This window comes from Ursus arctos, unplaced genomic scaffold (assembly GCF_023065955.2).
Source record: "Ursus arctos isolate Adak ecotype North America unplaced genomic scaffold, UrsArc2.0 scaffold_19, whole genome shotgun sequence".
Classification (NCBI taxonomy): Eukaryota; Metazoa; Chordata; class Mammalia; order Carnivora; family Ursidae; genus Ursus; species Ursus arctos.
In genome coordinates, this window is record NW_026622863.1 from 43,204,689 (window position 1) to 43,223,687 (window position 18,999).

At 37.7% G+C, this 18,999-nt stretch overlaps 1 protein-coding gene across 2 annotated transcripts; it reads left to right on the forward strand.

Annotated features, from left to right (window-relative positions):
- Positions 1 to 216: 216 nt before the first annotated feature.
- On the forward strand, positions 217 to 18,433 carry LOC113243630 (zinc finger protein 585A). 2 transcript variants are annotated; one of them, XM_026482416.4, is made up of 5 exons: positions 217 to 302; positions 2,804 to 3,019; positions 12,766 to 12,892; positions 13,149 to 13,241; positions 15,002 to 18,433. In XM_026482416.4, exons 2-5 carry the CDS (start codon positions 2,942 to 2,944, stop codon positions 17,332 to 17,334), a joined length of 2,631 nt encoding a protein of 876 aa, XP_026338201.2. In that variant the 5' UTR covers positions 217 to 302; positions 2,804 to 2,941; the 3' UTR covers positions 17,335 to 18,433. The 2 variants fall into 2 exon arrangements, with proteins under 2 accessions (XP_026338201.2, XP_044234054.2); XM_044378119.3 differs by having other exon boundaries at positions 222 to 302; positions 15,317 to 18,433.
- The last annotated feature ends 566 nt before the right edge of the window (positions 18,434 to 18,999 follow it).

Here is an 18,999-nt window from a genome sequence, read left to right on the forward strand (position 1 = left end):
TGAAAACCCGCGGGAGGCCTATTCCTCCACTGTACGGAATGGACACGCCTCAGAGATGGCGACTCGCGCGCAGAAGCACTACTGAGCGAGGCCATGTTCTCTGTCCGACAGCCTCTCTTACGGAACTGCGCCATGTTAACTGTTGGCATATGAGGCTTCCGACGTACTCAGAGCATGCGCACTAGCTATGGTCAGGGAGAGGCGGTCCTACAGGCCAGACCGGAAGCGGAAGTGGTCCTCGAAGGCTTTTCGCCGCTGGTGTCTGGAGTTCCTCCGCATTTTAATTCCGAGAGGTCTCTGAGGTAATTTTGGTCGGTCGTGATAAGGGCTTCTGTGGGGTCGATGATGGGGGTGTTGTCCACAGAGTGAGTGATGGCGGTTTGGGGCTCAGTGGTGAAGAGTCTGTGGCGTCCGTTGCTGTGAGAACAGTGATGGGAGTCTCTTGGGTCAGTGATGGGAATCTTTGAGATGAGTGTGGGATTTGTGGGCTCAGTGGTGGGAGTCAGTTGTCATTGAGCTGTTTAGTCAGTTATGGGGGTCGGTGGGGTCTGTGATGAGCTTGCTTTCTAAACATTCATAAGTTTTGATGTGTAGCATATTATTGTTCAAAGCTAAGTACTAGGTTTTTTTAATTTTTAGTTATTTTTTTCCTTTCATCCATGAGTTATTTAGAAGTGCGTTGTCCATTTCATATAACGCCTCTGGGTAATGCTCGAGTTTAAAAATTACTTTACCGTCTAGTTCTTGGTCGGTTTTCATAAATGTCACATCTATTAGGTCAAAACAATGTGTGTTCTCTATTGTATTACTTCATGTATATTCTCAGTTTATTTTGTCTGCTTAATTAATTCCAGAGAAAGGTAAACTCACTGGAGTGGTGATTTGTCTACTAGTTCTTCCTTCTGTCAGTATCTGCTTTGTATATTTGAAACTATTATTGGTAACAGTTGCTTATTTTTAATAATATATATGAGTAAATAAAGATACCATAACAATTCAAGCTCCCACCAATAATTTTTAAAACGGTTCATTTCCCAAATACTTTCCAGCACTGGATTTTTTAAAAATAAGTTTTTACTGGGCACCTTCGTGGCTCAGTCGATTGGGCTACCCACTCTTAATCTTGGCTCAGGTCTTGATCGCCGGGTGGTGAGCTCAAACCCTGCCTTGGGCTCCACGACGGGGTTGGAGCCTACCTAAAAAATAAAATAAAATGAAATAAATAAGTTTTTACTATTCCTAGGAGAAATTATATGTAATTGCTGTAATGCACTTTTCCTGTTAGTAAAATTGGCATCTTTTTAGTAATTACCTTTTAAATTTCCTTTTTGTGAATTTTCATGTACTCTGTTCAGATTTTTTTTCTGGGCTTCTTTTTCCATATTGATTGCTAGATTTTTTTAAAAAAATTTAGAGATAACTTACTGTTACATATTGAAATTTTATATGTATATTTCTTCATTTTTATTTTTAAAGTGTACTTTAGTATATAATTAAGAAATATCACCTAACCAGAAATACCTGTTTTTTCTTTTAATAGCTTCTGGTTTTTCTCACATGTGTAATAAGGATCTCTCCCACCCCACCACAATGTTCATACAAACATATACTACTAAAATTTATTTAGATATATTTTGGGGTTTATAAAATACATATACTTAAATGTTTAGTCCTACTGGAGTTCAGTCTAATGTATAATGTGTGATATAGGTTTTTTTTTTCCAGGTGGATGGTCAGTTATGTCAGTGCCACTTACACAATAAATGTCCTGTGCACACTCAGTTGGATGTTATTTTTGTTATATATGTGTCAGTACTGTCTGAGCTGTTGTTGTCTCTGTTTGATTACATTGTTTTTATATTAAGTTTTAATATCTAATAGAGAATGGTAATTGCTGATATTTATTACATGCTTCTTGTGTGCCAGGGAGATGTTGAATACTTTATGAGCATCATCTCATTCAATTTTTATAACTCTGTGAAATAGATACTTCCATCCTCATTTTTGAAACTAGCATGGAAGGAACTTCTTCATATTCTCATAGCTGAAAGATAGCAGAGCTGCAGTTCTAATTTTAAGTAATATTACTCCATATCTCATGACTAATTCTCATCACAGGTTTTATTAAACTTTATATTCTCCACAGCACTGGTTCTCAAGGTGTGGTGCCTGGACTAGCAGCATCAACAGCACCTGGGCACTACTTAGAAATGCAAATTCTTAGGCCCTGCCATGGTCTGAATGTTTGTGTTCCCCCAGAATTTCGATGTTGAAATCCTAATCTCCAGAAATATCATATTAGTTGGTGAGGCCTTTGGGAACTGATTAGGTCATGGAGGTGGGGCGCTCATAAATGATTAGTGCTGTTATAAAACGTCCCACATAGCTCCTGAGCCCCTTTTACCAGGTGAAGACACAGTGAGAAGGTGCTGGCTATGAACCAGGAAGAGGCCCCTGACTAAAATGTGACTATAATGTCTCCTTGATCTTGGACTTTCCAGCCTCCAGAACTGTGAGCAATAAATTTCTGTTGTTTATAAGCTGCCCAGTCTGCGGTATTTTATTACAGCAGCTTAACTGGGCTAAAACAATTGCTACCCTAGGCCTATTAAATCAGAAACTGGGAGTGAGGTTGAGGATTTTTAACTGTATTCTAAGAAGTCCTCCAAGTGTTTTGAATCCACACGTAGGTTTGAGAGCTTCTGCTCTATGTGTCTAGTTCAGGGACCTTCACCTTGGTGTTCACAAGAAGGTTTGTGTGATGAATATCTAGTATCTGACCATGTGGACATTGTCTTTCTAGGTTTTTTGGTGTCTCTGGGGAGCCCCTGCATTAGATCTTTCTCCAGACTCCAGCCTGCCTCTCTCCAGCAGCTCTGCTTGAGTTTACAGATGTCTACAAAGCTTTAGGCTCCTGAGAGAATAAAGTTTGAGACCTACCATGACCATGTCAGCTAATCGGACCTCTCCCCAGAAATCCCTGGTCCTGGTTCCAGAGGAACGTGACAATTCATATGAGGTGAGAAGGATGAATTCCAGGGGGAAGGGATTCATCCTGGGAGTAGATATCTCCGATATGTCACCAGAGCCTCTGGGCAGCGGCAGATGGGTCACAGGAAGCAACCAGACTCTTTTACTTCCCTGAGGCAAATCTTGATCTTACTGCCAAGAATGAGCAACACATGGGTGTCTCCACATCCAGAGGCCAATTGTATGACGGTGGAGAGGTGGAATGTCAAAAACTGCCTTTTCTTTTGTTCTCATGCTATGTTGATCTTTGGCTGAGGGTAATATTCCTGATTAGAAAACATTTTTGTGCACAATGCTGGAAGTATTTCTTTATTTCTTCTTAAACTCTTTCTCCCCACATAAGTAAATATTTCTCTGTTCTTTTTTTTTTAATTTGTTTTTTAGATGTTGGTTCTTCATTGATCTATTTTATGAACTACTTCCAAAAACATTAATCCAGGCAGACAAAAAATATGAAACTTTGCTATAATGTTGATTTTACTCTGTAACCAAGAGCATTAAATTAGAAATACAAAGTAAGTATGGTGACTAACATAATATAATAAAAAATCATTATTAAAAGAAAAAAAAGAAATACAAAGTAAAAGACTTTTTGTACAATGTTGGGAATAGACTTAATATCTGAACTGTACATTTTACCACAGTTTATAAAAAATAGTTTAAAAAAAGTAAAAGGCTAGCAAAAGAAACCCTCGTATCTGAAAACTTTAAATTTTTTTCTACATAAATATTCTTTAAAGGGAAAACCATAAAGGGGCTTAGAAAATTCCTTGAGTTTAATTTCAATTAAATAAAGAATTACATTTTAAAGTTTATGTAGCAAAGCTAAATTCTAGATAGAGGGGGAAAAAATATAGGTTTAAAGGCCTTTTTAAGGAATCCTGGAAGTTTTGGGGGGAAAGACCTAAGGTCTGAGTAACATTTAGAACTGAAGAAGTTAGAAAAAGAATTCAATAAATGTAAAATAACAATAAGGACTAGAAAATAACAATAAAATAAGGGAAGAAATTAGTCACGTAGAGAACAAACATAATTGATGAAGATGTCTAACAGAAGCATAAGTGGCTTCTGAATGTGGTGATCAGGAACAGGGAGTAAAGATACACTGGGGTATGTAACAAAACAGGAGAGATGGTTACTTCTTTATCAAAGATTAAAACAATCTTGAATGAATATTATACAAAATCGTACAAAAATATGAAAACCTAAACAAAAGGGATATACTTTTATAAAAAAATAAATGTCAAAATTGGTAAATACAGATGGTTCAGAAGGCCTTGAAGAAATTAAAGTGTTCATCAAACATTTCCTACACAGTCAAAAATGGTGGAAAATGTCAGGTGGATTAAGTTGATCTTTATGCCAAAGTTTTAGGTAAAGTTGATATCTAAAATTATTCCCAACCTTGTTTGTGGTGTTTGTTTTATTTTGTTTACTATGTTAGTCTTGATGCCCAAACCAGTCAAGAACAGTAAAAGAACTGGAAATTAGATTCAGAAGCCATAAATGTATTAACTAACTGAATTCAAGAGTACATGAAAACAGTGGCCAAATAGGGTTTATCATAGGGACACATGTGAAACAGACATTATTTTCTCAGCAGTCCACTCCAAAGTTAAAATAATAAAATATATCAAAAATAATAAAACTGCTATATATCAAAAGATAAGATATACAGCAAAACAGTGTTCAGAAATAATTTAGAAAAATAATTTGTCGTATGCAAATAAATATAAAAATCTAGATGGAGTGGGTGAGTTTCTAGGAACATATTAAATTTCTCACCAGACCTTTACTATTTACCACATTTTCACTTTTAGATATTAAGATTTTCATTTAAGCTAATTCTACTTTTAATAAAATTATGATTGCAGCTTTGGAGAGATTTATTTGCCCTGGTGTTAAGTTCTGTGTAAAGTATGTGTGTTTGCAAATTTTATGTTCAATATTTCTGAATGTTATATAGGCATGTGAATGTTTCAGGATATAGAATTTGCTGTCTTATCAATAAGCTATCTTACATAGTTGTGAGGTTTGTACAGTGTGTTTTGTTTTATTTTGTTTTTACTTTATCTGTTGGAGCTGAGAGAGACTGTTTCCCACCACAAATATATTTCTGCCTATATTTATCTGTAGTTTCTGTTCATAAACTTCGATGCTATGAAATTTGGTGTGGTGATAGTAATGACGTCTGAAATTAATTTTGGATTGTTTAATATTTTTTCCCTAGAATTCAGCTCCGATATTAAGATGGAGGTTCTTGTTTCCTTTCAGTTGGCATTTCCAGATAAGTCTTTTGCTCATCCTTTTACTGTCATCCTTCAGAGTCCTTGTGCACTTTTTCTGTATAGCAGTTTGGAAAGATGTATTTTGCGTACATTTCTGATAAAGATACTTTTTATGTATCTTTCACCTTATACTCTGTATTCTTGCTTGGGTTCTGTGTCCTTTCTGGTAATTTTGAAGGTTTGGATTCTTTTCTATATGGTTGGTTCTTTTAATGTGATCTTTATCACATTAACATCTTGAACTCAATTTTTTTTTATTACTATTTCAAGTTTTTATTTAAATTCTAGTTAGTTAACATATAGTGTAATATTAGTTTCAGGAGCAGAATTTAGTGATTCATCACTTGCATATAACATCCAGTGCTCATCACAAGTGCCCCCTTAATCCCCATCACCCATCTAGCCCATCCCCTGCCCTCCTCCTCTCCAGCAACCCTCAGTTTGTTCTCTATAGATAAGAGTCTCTTATTGTTTGCCTCCCTCTCTCTTTTTTTTTTTTTTTTTGAACTAAATCTTTTAATCTTTTGTTTTAGATAATATCTATTAAATTTATACTGCGACTAATGATGAAAGTTCTGTGCTTCCACTTCCAGGATTCTTTTATTTGTTAGATGGTTTTTATTGACCTCTATTTTTTTTCTATTTTCCTTTAAAAGTCCTTATTTCCATTTCATGTTGCTCACTTGTCTTAATCTGCTCCTTGCCACTTTTTGTGTTTTCACATGGTGTTTTATTGCTTTCAGAGAGACCTCCCATTTCTGTGTTGCTTTTTCATTTGCACTTCTTTACTGAGTTCTGCCAATTTATTTTTTTTTTAATTTACATAACCATTTTCTTTAGCCTGTTTGCCCATTATTTCTTCCTTGGACTCTTAGATTCCTATTTATTTTAGGTACTTAATTGTTTTAGTGAATTCCTTGAAATCATGGTGAATGTGTTTTCTTCTATATTGTGGCAATTTATTTCTAGCATGTTCCTTTTAATTTCTTCTTTTTTTTTTCTCTCATTCTTTTTGCTATAGTATCGTTGTACATCAGGAGATGTTTATTATTGTCTTTGAATGAGGAGATATTTTCCTGGATAAACTGTTTATAAGAAGCTCATTCGGAGGGTGCCTGGGTGGCTCAGTCATTAAGCATCTGCCTTCGGCTTGGGTCATGATCCCAGGGTCCTTGGATCGAGCCCTACATCGGGCTCCCTGCTCAGCGGGAAGCCTGCTTCTCCCTCTCCCACTCCCCCTGCTGTGTTCCCTCTCTTGCTGTCTCTCTCTGTCAAATAAATAAATAAATAAAATCTTAAAAAAAAAAAAGAAGCTCATTTGGTAAGGAGTCAAAGCTATTTATATGACATCTATTTATATGAAGAAATAACAAAATCATAATTTTAGATATTAAAAATATCTAAAAAAAAAATAAAAAATAAAAAATAAAAATAAAAATATCTAAGGAAGGGGCGCCTGGGTAGCACAGTCATTAAGCGTCTGCCTTCACCTCAGGGCGTGATCCCGGCCTTCCGGGATCGAGTCCCACATGGGGCTCCTCCACTGGGAGCCTGCTTCTTCCTCTCCCACTCCCCTGCTGTGTTCCCTCTCTCGCTGGCTGTCTCGCTGTCACATAAATAAATAAAATCTTTAAAAAATATATATATCTAAGATATACCTTCCACAGATATAGATATACTTTCTCTATCCTTGCCCTTCCTGTATGCTCTTTCCCTCCCCTGAATACGGTGGCCTGCCCTGTACGTACAACTCCTGAATCTTCATCTCCATACTAGCTCTCTATTTAACTACTTAGTGTAGATCCTTGTATATGTCTTATCACCTAATTTTCAATATGTACAAATCAACAGTTGTACTGAATAACTGATAATTGAGTCCCTTTTTCTCACCTTCACACCTGATAACAATTTTATCTCCTTATTATAATCCCTTCTATAGCTTTACTACTCCAGCCTTAACGTTAAGTAAGTAAGAAATTCATATTGTCTCACATGAATTGTGCAGGGATCTCATGACTGACTATCCACTCATGCCTATTCTGAAATGCTCTGTTTTGAGAATACACCTTCTTCAGTATATTTTTAAATCTTTTTTATTTATTTTTAAGATATTATTTATTTGACAGAGAAAGAGAGACAGCCAGTGAGAGAGGGAACACAGGCAGGGGGAGTGGGAGAGGAAGAAGCAGGCTTCCAGTGGAGGAGCCTGATGTGGGGCTCGATCCCAGAACGCCGGGATCACGCCCTGAGCCGAAGGCAGACGCTTAACGACTGAGCCACCCAGGCGCCCCTGTGTCTGTGACTTTTTAAATTTTGTTCTGTTTCATTTTGAGATTTACATATAAACGAGATCATATGGTAATTGTACTTCTTTGTCTGACTTATTTCTCTTAGCATAATATCCTCAAGGTCCATCCATGCTGTCACAAATGGCAAGACTTCTTTCCTTTTTTATGGCTGAATAATATTACATTTTGTGTGTGTATGTATGTGTATCACATTTTCTTTATCCATTCATCCATTGATGGACACAGGTTGCTTCCATGTCTTGGCTATTATAAACAGTGCTGCAGTAAACATGGGGGTACATATATATTTTTAAGGTTTATTTATTTAATAAATGAGGGAGAGAGAATCGCAAGCAGATTCCATGCTGAGCGCAGAGCCCGATGCAGGGCTTGATCTCATAACCCATGAAATCATAACCTGAGCCAAAACCAAGAGTCGGATTTTTAACGGACTGGGCCACCCAGGCATCCCTGCATATATCTTTTTGGGTTTGTTTTCATTTCCTTTGGGTAAATACCCAGATACGTAATTGCTGGATCATATGGTAGTTCTAGTTTTTGAGGAACCTCTTTACTGTTTTCTATAATGGTTGCACCAGTTTACTTTTTTTTTTTTTTCTAAAGTAAGCTCTATACTTAGCATGAAGCCCCAGTGTGGGGGTTTGAACTCATGACCCTGCGATGAAGACCTGAGCTGAGGGGCGCCTGGGTGGCACAGCAGTTAAGCGCCTGCCTTTGGCTCAGGGCGTGATCCCGGCGTTATGGGATTGAGCCCCACATCAGGCTCCTCCGCTGTGAGCCTGCTTCTTCCTCTCCCACTCCCTCTGCTTGTGTTCCCTCTCTCACTGGCTGTCTCTATCTCTGTCAAATAAATAAAATCTTAAAAAAAAAAAAAAAAAAAGACCCCCAGCTGAGGTCAAGAGTTGGCCACTTAACCTACGGAGTCACCCAGGCACCCCTCCCCCCAAGTTACATTTTTACCTACAGTGCACAAGGCTTCCCTTTTCTGTACTTCCTCATCAGTAATTATTGTTTTGTTTTGTTTTGATAATAGTCTTTCTGACAGGTGTAAGGTATCTAATTATGGTTTTGATATGCATTTCCCTAATGTTTAGTGATGTTAAGCACCTTTTCATGTACCTGTTGGCTTCCTGTATGTTTTTGGAAAAATGTTCATTCAGATCCTCTGCCCATTTTTTAATTGGATTGTTTTCCCTTTTCTAATGTAAGCATTTAGTGCTATTATTTCTCTTTCAGCATTGCTTTATCTGTATCCCACAGATTTTGATACATTGTATTTTCAGTTTCTTTCAGTCCTGTGTATTTTCTAAATTTCTTCTGAGAATTCCTCTTTGACATACAGGTTTAGAAATGTGTTGTTTAATTTCCAAATGTTTTGTGGCTTTCTAGATAGTTTTTGTTACTATTTTGTAATATAATTCCTTTGCAGATTGTTCTGTTGTCTTTGTTACTGATTTTTTTTTTAAAGATTTTTTAATTTATTTATTCGACAGAGATAGAGACAGCCAGCGAGAGAGGGAACACAAGCAGGGGGAGTGGGAGAGGAAGAAGCAGGCTCCCAGCAGAGGAACCCGATGTGGGGCTCGGTCCCAGGACTCTGGGATCACGCCCTGAGCCGAAGGCAGATGCTTAACCGCTGTGCCACCCAGGCGCCCCTGTTACTGATTTTTAGTTTGATTCCATTATGGTTGGAGACACTATGTATTATTTCAATTCTTTCAAATTTGTCACCATTTGTTTCACAGGCTAGGTTATGACCTGTCTTGGTCATTGTTCTATGGGTGCTTGAAAAGAATGTGTACTTCACTGCTGTTAGTTGGAGTATTCTATAAATATTGATTAGATCCTATTGTTTGTTCTTCTATATCATTGATTATTTCCTGTGTACTGTTTCTGTAATTGCTGAGTGTGGGTATTCAGCTCCCTATAATCCTTTTTTTTCCTTAAGATTTATTTATTTATTTGAGAAAGAGAGTGTGTGTGTGGGTGAGTGGGGGGAGGGGCAGAGGGAGAGAACCCCCAAGCCGACTCCCCACTGAGCACAGAGGCATCATGGGGCTCCATCTCATAACCCACAGGATCATGACCTGAGCTGAAACCAAGAGTTGGACACTCAGCTGACTGAGCCACCCAGCCCCCTTCTATAATCCTTTTTTTAAAAAATGTTTATGACTCCAGGTAGAAATAGCCATTCCTTCAATTATACATTTACAGATTAAACTTTTTTAACATGGAGGATCATGTTTTTAAAAAATATTTTATTATGAAAAGAAGTAAATTTATACAAAACTAAAGAGAGTAGTCTACGGAGCCCTTTATCTGTTGTGCTTACCATCTAGCTTTAGTAGTCATCAATATTCTGTCATTCTAATTCCATCTAAAACCACCTTCCTGCCCCTTTAGCTGCTGGATTATTTTAAAGCAAATCCCAAACACCTCTCTTATCTGTAAATACTTTGACATGTGTCTCTAAGAGATGAGAATTCTTTCTTTCTTTCTTTTTTTTTAACATAACCAGTAAGTCATTATCACACCTAAAACAACTAATTTCTAGATAGCATCTAGTACCTGGTTATTGTTTGAGTTTTTTAAAATGCGTCATAAATGTCTTTTTAATGTTGGTTTGTTTTAGTGAAGGGCCAAAGTCTACAAGTTGGATTTGGTTAGTATGACTCTTAATTCTCTCTCTCTCTCTTTTTTTTCCAAGATTTTATTTTTAAGTAATCTCTACACCCAATGTGGGACTCAGATTCACTACCCTGAGATCAAGAGTCACCTGCTTTACCAACTGACCCAGGGCACCACTTAAAGTCTCTTTTAATAAAGAAAAGATTCCCTTCCACTGTTTTTTTTTATTGTAATTTATTTTTTGAAGAAATGAGCCATTTGCTGCCTTCTGGATTTAGCTGACATTTCAGTCTTAATATTGTTCAATATGTTCTTCTTTCACTTTATCTATGTATGATTTGTTTCATCCAGAGGCTTAAAAGATTCAGATTGGATTTTTCTTCTTCTTTGATAAGAATACTTAATGGATGTTATAATGAAATCAATTACTTTATCATTTCATGAGGTACATAATTTTTGGTTCTCTCTCTTTTTGTAATGTTAAAATTGATCATTGGATATAGATGTTATAAATGGTCCATCCATTGTAAACTTCTCTTCAGCCTTTCACTTGAAACAGTTAAGCAACCATTAATGATTACTGAATAAATTCATTATTTCATAGGAATTACAAAATTATGATATTCTAATTCTGTCCTAACTTATTCATTTATTAGCTAGCATCATTCTATAAGAAACTTTTCCTCATCATTTATTTGGTTATCTTGCAATAGGGATCTTATATGAAAAAAATTAATATAAATCTAATTAATTACCTTTACTGAAAGTAAAAAATCCTTACTTGTTCTGTGATCAAACTGTTTTTTCCATAACCACCTTCTAGACATAACATGTAGACTTCTCTCCATTATATAGAGCTATTTAGTGTTCCTCAAACTCATCATGTATTTTCCTGTCTCTCACCTTTACTTGTTTTCTCTGGGAAATGACCTTCCCTACCCTCCATTTTGTATTACACTTATCATCTTTCTTTTTTCCTTTTTTTTTTTAAGATTTTATTTATTTTTGCGAGAGAGAGCAAGAGTCCACACACCAGTTGGGGGGGCAGAGAGAGAAGCAGACTCCTCACTGAGCAGGGAGCCCAGTGTAGAACTTGATCCTAGGACCCTAGGATCATGACCTGAACCATGGGCAGATGCTTACCGACTAAGCCACCCAGACACCCTACACTTACCATCTTTCAACTTAAATTCAACTAATAAAAAGTTATAGCCCCATGCCAAATACACCTTTCCCTTTTTTGGGTTCTCAGTGTGTTCTACGTAAGAGATTTACTTTTTGACACTTTAGTAAATGTGTGTCTTCTTTTTTCCTCCTTTTAAATCTTAGGACTTTTAAGTTGCTAGAAGATTAGAAAAATAATTCATTTCTTTGTTCCCAGGACTAGCATGATGACTGCTCCTAAATTGCTCAGATACTGTATTACGGGTCATTCATCCACTTGCGAGAAGACTAAAAGAGAGCCTATTTCTTTTTTTTTTTTTTTTTAAAGATTTTATTTATTTATTCGACAGAGATAGAGACAGCCAGCGAGAGAGGGAACACAAGCAGGGGGAGTGGGAGAGGAAGAAGCAGGCTCATAGCAGAGGAGCCTGATGTGGGGCTCGATCCCATAACGCCAGGATCACGCCCTGAGCCAAAGGCAGATGCTTAACCGCTGTGCCACCCAGGCACCCCAAGAGAGCCTATTTCATTCTTTAGTTTTGAAAAGTGATAAACTGACTGTAGTATAGAACAAATGGCAGAAATTCTTTATTGGATTTCTTTCTTCCACAAAATATTGTGTAAAACTAGATATTCAATATGCACCCTGTATGAAATACCATTTTTTAAAAACTGTATTATACATCTGTGTAATCAAAACTTCAAATGATATATTGTGGATTTGTACATTTCATTGTGAGTAAATTTTACCTTAAGAAGGTAAACAAATACTGCATTCTGGTTAATGATTTGCATTCTTAAGTATTTAGAACAAAGTGTACTGGCATTTATAGTTTACTCTGAACTGTATAAAAGTAGGATGGATTGATGGATGGATAAAAGGATGGCTAAATGTGTGATAAAACAAATAGACTAAAATGTTAATGATAGATCCTGAGTGGTGGATATACAGTTTCTTTTAAATTTTCCATATGTTCAAAATTTTCTATAATAAAATGTTAGGGAAATGGGAGGTGAGTTTTTAAAAAGAGCAAGTAGGGGCACTTGGGTGGTGCAGTCGGTTGGATGTCCGACTCTTGGTGTCGGCTCAGGTCATGATTCCAGGGTCATGAGATCGAGCCCCACGTCGGGCTCTGCACTCAGAGTGGAGTCTGCTTGAGATTCTCTCTCCCTCTCCCTCTGCCCCTCCCACTCTTTCTCTCTCTCTGTTAAATAAAAAAATCTTTTAAAATTAAAAAAAAAGAGGAAGTAAATTAACAACAAAACCCACATTCCATATTCCTAAATATAGTCTTTCCATCCCCCAAAGCTAATTATTCACATTGAATAGGAATGTGCCCTTACAGGGATCGGTGTCCTTCAGGGATGTGGCTGTAGATTTCAGCAGAGAGGAGTGGCAGCATCTAGATCTTGCACAGAGAAACCTGTACCGGGATGTGATGCTGGAGACCTACAGTCACCTGCTCTCTGTAGGTAAGCACAGTCACTTGGGTCCACACAGAGTGTTCCCATTCTCAGTTGCTGAATGCTGTGAGACATCTGAAGTATGATGGTTTTGTCCTTGATTTGTCTAGAATTCTTTATCCCCTTGGGCATTCTGAATGTTACTCTGTTCCCAGAAATATATGGTTACATTACTGAAGAAGAAAGTTCATTGAACAAGACTTTATTGATTGCACTTTGAAACACAATTAGCTGGATCCAGTCCTTTATCATTTCTTACGAACAGGGTATGAAGTTCCCCAACCAGAAGTTTTCATGTTGGAGCAAGGAAAGGAGCCATGGGCATTGCAGGGTGAGAGCCCACATCAGAACTGTCCAGGTGAGTGAGTGTGACCCAGACAGATGGGAGAAAGGGAAGCAAATCTCAGCTGTCTTGAGAAAGACTGGCATCTTTGAAATGCTATTAAGATGACTCTTTTGGAAGGCTTTAATTTTTTTTTGTATTGCTTGAAAACCCTTGACATTGGCCTCTCAAATAACCAAATGGCTTCATCATGCCTATTCATCTTTTTCATTAGCTTTTTGGAATCTGGATCACATGCCAATCTGCCTCATTACAGGTTTCCTTCATTATGCTCCTTTTCTCAACCATTCTTTTTCTTTCTGCCTTCCGCATGGTCCAGGATTCTTTATGCATTCAGGCATTCATAGATCTTTCTTTCTTAGTTACTATAAGGCACACACTCCCACTTCTGGTAGTCCTCTGTCTTTCCACTATGGAATGCTTCAGAACATTAACTCCAACCAGCCTCTCTTCCTATTTCCTCCATAGGCACTGACATATAAGATTTCTTGTTTCCTCATTCCCCATGCCTTTCACCCAACTGATGACTTGGGGGTAATTGTCTCTTAACCTTTAGGAGTACTTTCCGATATTTCCTTCTGATGTGGGTTGACTTCACCCTAGCTGGGGTCTCTTTGCCTCGTTGACTGATTTTTGTAATTGTTTTATTTCTATACTTCACATGATGAAGTTTGAGCTTAATCACGGTCCTCATTCAGGGCACACTGTCATCATCAGTCTGGGTAAAGATTCTCTATTACAGTAGTTGGCCCTATTTGTAATTTCACTTTCTGTAGTTTCAGTTACCAATAGTCACCCGTAATCTGAAAATACTAAATGGAAAATTCCAGAAATTAACAATTCATAAGTTTTAAATTGTGTGCCTTTCTGAGTAGCATGATGAAATCTCTTGCCATCCCACTCCATCCTGCCTGGGAGTTGAATCATCCCTTTGTCCAGCATATCCATGCTATAAATGCCCTGACCATTAATCAGTTAGTAGCCATCTTGGTTATCAGATTGACTCTTATGATATTGCAGTGCTTCTGTTCAAGTAACCCTTATTTTACTTAACAGTGGCCCCAAAGCACAAGAGTAGTGATGGTGGCAATTCCGACATGTCAAAGAGAATCCATAAAGTGCTTCCTTTAAGTGAAAAGCTGAAAGTTCTTGACTGAATAAGAAAAAAAAAATCAGGTTCATTACTTTCTGAGGATCCAGGCATCCACTGAGGGTCTTGGAACATGTCCCCTTCAGATAAGGATGGAACTCCTGTATTTTATTTTTTGATTTATTACCATTTCTTTATACCCATCTCACTTCTCACCATAGGCAATTACTTTATATGATGGAAACATATTTCTTAATGTATGCATATTTTAAAATTTAAAGTGACTTGGGGTATTATTAATTTATATAAATGTTGCTGTGCTGTATATCTTGTTCTTTGCCTTGCTTTTTCCACTTCTGTCCATGGTGGGTTATGTTCATAATGTTTATTTACTCTAACCAGTGAATTATATCCCAGAATGTTTCCTATTGCCACTGTCACTAGCCTCTTCATCAGATGAGTCACCCTCACCCTTTTCTCTGTGTTCAACATGGATGAGCCATATGACACTCCCCTCTAGCCTCTGCTAGCTCAAAGACTAACTGGTCTTCAAGCTAAAACATCATTCTCTGTTGAGGAGAGTTTAGGTTTTAAATGTCACAGCAGAGAATTTCTGAAAAAGCTTCTTTCTACATTGAGAAGGAAGATGATGCTACAAGTGATATTTTGTTGTATTTCATTCTAGAAGAATTGTGGCAGATTCGTGACGAGATAGAGAGCTATCAGCAAAGAGAAAACAAAACTTTAAGAGATGTTGCTTTCATCAAGAACATTTTGACTACAAAGGATTATGAATATAAGGACATTAGAAAAATAATTCATGTGAGCCAAAACATTCTTCCACCAAAAAGACCCCATCAATGTGACTCATTTGGAAATGCTTTGAAGCATAATTTAGATTTACACAGTCATTATAGAAACAGTGCATCAAAGAACATTAATAAGATTACTGAATATAGTAAAATTTCTTCCTATACTGACCCTGAGTGTTCTCCAACAGGAGAGAAGTTATGGGACCATAATCAATATGGAAAAATCCTCAGCTATAAACAAGCACCCTCTCAACATCAGAAAATTCATACTGGGGAAAAATCTTATGAATGTGCTGAATTTGGAAAGATCTTCACCCAGAAGTCACAGCTCAGGGTACATCTGAAAGTTCACACAGGAGAAAAACTCTATGTATGCATCGACTGTGGGAAGGCTTTTGTAAAGAAGCCAGAATTCATTACACATCAGAGAACCCATACTAGAGAGAAGCCCTATAAGTGCAGTGAATGTGGAAAAGCTTTTTTCCAAGTATCATCTCTCTTAAGGCACCAGAGAATTCATACTGGAGAGAAACTTTATGAATGCAGTGAATGTGGAAAAGGATTCTCTTATAACTCTGATCTCAGTATACATCAAAAAATTCATACTGGAGAGAGACACCATGAATGCAATGATTGTGGCAAAGCATTTACACAAAAGTCCACACTCAAGATGCATCAGAAGATTCATACAGGTGAGCGATCCTATATATGTATTGAATGTGGACAGGCCTTCATTCAGAAGACACACTTGATTGCACACCGAAGAATTCATACTGGAGAAAAACCGTATGAATGCAATAACTGTGGGAAGTCCTTCATTTCTAAGTCACAGCTCCAGGTACATCAACGAATTCACACAAGAATGAAACCCTTTATATATACTGAATATGGGAAGATGTTCAACAATAGTTCCAACCTCATTACACATAAGAAAGTTCAAATTAGAGAGAAATCTTCCATATGTACTGAATGTGGTAAGGCCTTTACGTACAGGTCAGAACTGATTATACACCAGAGAATTCACACTGGGGAAAAACCTTATGAATGCGGAGATTGTGGAAAAGCCTTTACTCAGAAGTCAGCACTCACAGTGCATCAGAGAATTCATACAGGGGAAAAATCATACATATGCATGAAATGTGGACTAGCCTTCATCCAGAAGGCTCACTTGATTGCACATCAAATAATTCACACAGGAGAGAAACCTTATAATTGTGGCCACTGTGGGAAATCCTTTACTTCCAAGTCACAACTCCATGTACATAAACGAATTCACACAGGAGAGAAACCTTATATGTGCACTAAATGTGGGAAGGCATTCACCAACAGGTCAAATCTTATTACACATCAGAAAACTCATACAGGAGAGAAATCCTATATATGTTCTAAATGTGGAAAGGCCTTCACGCAAAGGTCAGACTTGATTACACATCAGAGAATTCATACTGGAGAGAAACCTTATGAATGTGGTACCTGTGGAAAAGCCTTTACCCAAAAGTCACACCTTAATATACACCAGAAAATTCATACTGGAGAAAGACAGTATGAATGCCATGAATGTGGGAAAGCCTTTAACCAGAAGTCAATACTCATTGTGCATCAGAAAATTCATACAGGAGAGAAACCTTATGTATGCAGTGAGTGTGGAAGAGCTTTCATCCGGAAATCAAATTTCATTACTCATCAGAGAATTCATACTGGAGAGAAACCTTATGAATGCAGTGATTGTGGGAAATCCTTCACCTCCAAATCTCAGCTCCTGGTGCATCAACCAATTCACACAGGAGAAAAACCGTATGTGTGTGCTGTTTGTGGGAAAGCCTTTAGTGGCAGGTCAAATCTCAGTAAACATCAGAAAACTCATACTGGAGAAAAGCCCTACATCTGTTCTGAATGTGGGAAGACCTTCAGACAGAAGTCAGAGTTGATTATACATCATAGAATTCACACTGGAGAGAAGCCTTATGAATGCAATGACTGTGGCAAATCTTTCACTAAGAAATCACAACTCCAAGTGCATCAGCGAATTCACACAGGAGAAAAGCCTTATGTATGTGCTGAGTGTGGGAAGGCTTTCACAGATAGGTCAAATTTAAATAAACACCAGACAACGCACACTGGAGACAAACCCTATAAGTGTGTAGTCTGTGGGAAAGGCTTCGTCCAGAAATCTGTGCTCAGTGTCCATCAGAGTATTCACACTTGAGAGGAACGGTATGAGAAAACCTCAGTGAAATCGGGTCTGATTGTACATCATTGAATTTGTTCAGAAAATATGCATATTATCATAAGTAGAAACACCCCATCAAAATGTCATGCATTACTCTATAGAAGAGGGCCCTGAATGCAGGGGGCCCTTCCCACATTGTCACCACCTTCATTAAGCCTTGAGGCAGTCATACTGGAAGAAAAGTAATTTTGTCAATTTGACAGATTAGAAGAAGGCTTTTCATGAAAAATATGATGGAACAGGGGCACCTGGGTGGTTCAGTCAGTTGAGTGCCCAGTTCTTGATCTCAGCTCAGGTCTTGATCTAATGGTTGTGAGTTTGAGCCCTGTGTTGGGCTCCAGGCTCTGCGCTGGGTATGGAGCCTACTTAAATATATATATGTGTTGGAACATTGTTACCAAATTCTGCATAAGAAAGTTTATGTTATGTCGTGTTAATGATAATTCTGTTTACTGTGGAATAGGTAAAGTGCCAAAAAGTTGAATGGTAGAACAACATAAAATATATAATAGTGACAGACCCTAAGTTCTGTGAGATGTTTGCTGCAGAACACATTGTCTAACAGTGTCAGGTGTTTTTTTCATTCTTCTGTTGAATCTAACATGGTTGTGTGTATCCAACCCCCACTGAGTATTTCCATCAAGAAAGAGATAACTCAGTAAAAAAGTTCTTTATGTATACGGACACAAACCTCAAAGCGTATGTTGACCCATTATCCTCTAACATCATGACTTGTAACCCCCCTTTATCATCTACCAGTAAAGTGTCTTTGACCCTCGTGAGTCCCTAGCACATTGTCTTCTGACACCCATAAGTGCATTAGTGCTAAACACTGTGTCTGCTGAGGATACTGTGTTTGCCAGTAACTCATTTAGCTCCCAGCATAACATTTTGTGAATCTCCATTACCCTCAGGAAAGTTTCTGATGTAAGAATTTTCATATCATTTTGGTCAACTTTTCATCCAGTCTCCCTTTTACTGTCATAGTTCTTCCAGCTCATTTGCCTTCCTTAATGACCTGACATTTATAATAATAACAAATCAGTAACTCATATTAAAAAAACCAACATTTCTTCATGTCTTTTCTGTGTCCATCTTCATGCCATGGGCTCCACAAGCACCTTCTCCCCATGTGCCTCAAACATATCAGTTCAGGTCCTGCCTCAGGGCCTTTGCACTCTCTTTGAAGAAAAAGGTTCCTCATATCTGTGTTCTTAGCCCCTTCATGTCTTCCAATGGCACCTTTTCACAGAGGCCCCTGTGCTTTCCTGCCTGGTATAAAATTTTGGCCCCCTTCCCTCTATCCTTTATACTTCTCCATAGCACTTATTGCCATGATACCCTGTATATTTTGTCTCTGGCTCCCAAACTGGAATGTTTTTCCCTGTTTTGTTCTCCACTGTGAGCCTTGATTTGTGCCTGACAACAAGCATTGCATAAATGCACATCGTGGAGTGTTGACCCTGTTCATCACAACTTCCCTTTGATCTTTTCTATATTACAGCATAAGATGCTGCAATGGGGCGAACCAACTTGCCTAAAACACCATCTCTAGCTTTTTCATCTCTAGTTTTTACCTGGGCTGTGCCTCCTTCCTGGCCCTAAAGCTGAAACATCACCATAAACCTTTTGGCCTGATGC

What these genes read in the sequence shown, in the direction of transcription:
- LOC113243630 (XM_026482416.4), top strand. Translation starts at nt 2,942, where the DNA reads ATGACCATGTCAGCTAATCGGACCTCTCCCCAGAAATCCCTGGTCCTG. An exon ending in AACGTGACAATTCATATGAG is followed by an intron (nt 3,020 to 12,765) that starts GTGAGAAGGATG and finishes GTGCCCTTACAG; the next exon opens with GGATCGGTGTCCTTCAGGGA. An exon ending in CAGTCACCTGCTCTCTGTAG is followed by an intron (nt 12,893 to 13,148) that starts GTAAGCACAGTC and finishes TCTTACGAACAG; the next exon opens with GGTATGAAGTTCCCCAACCA.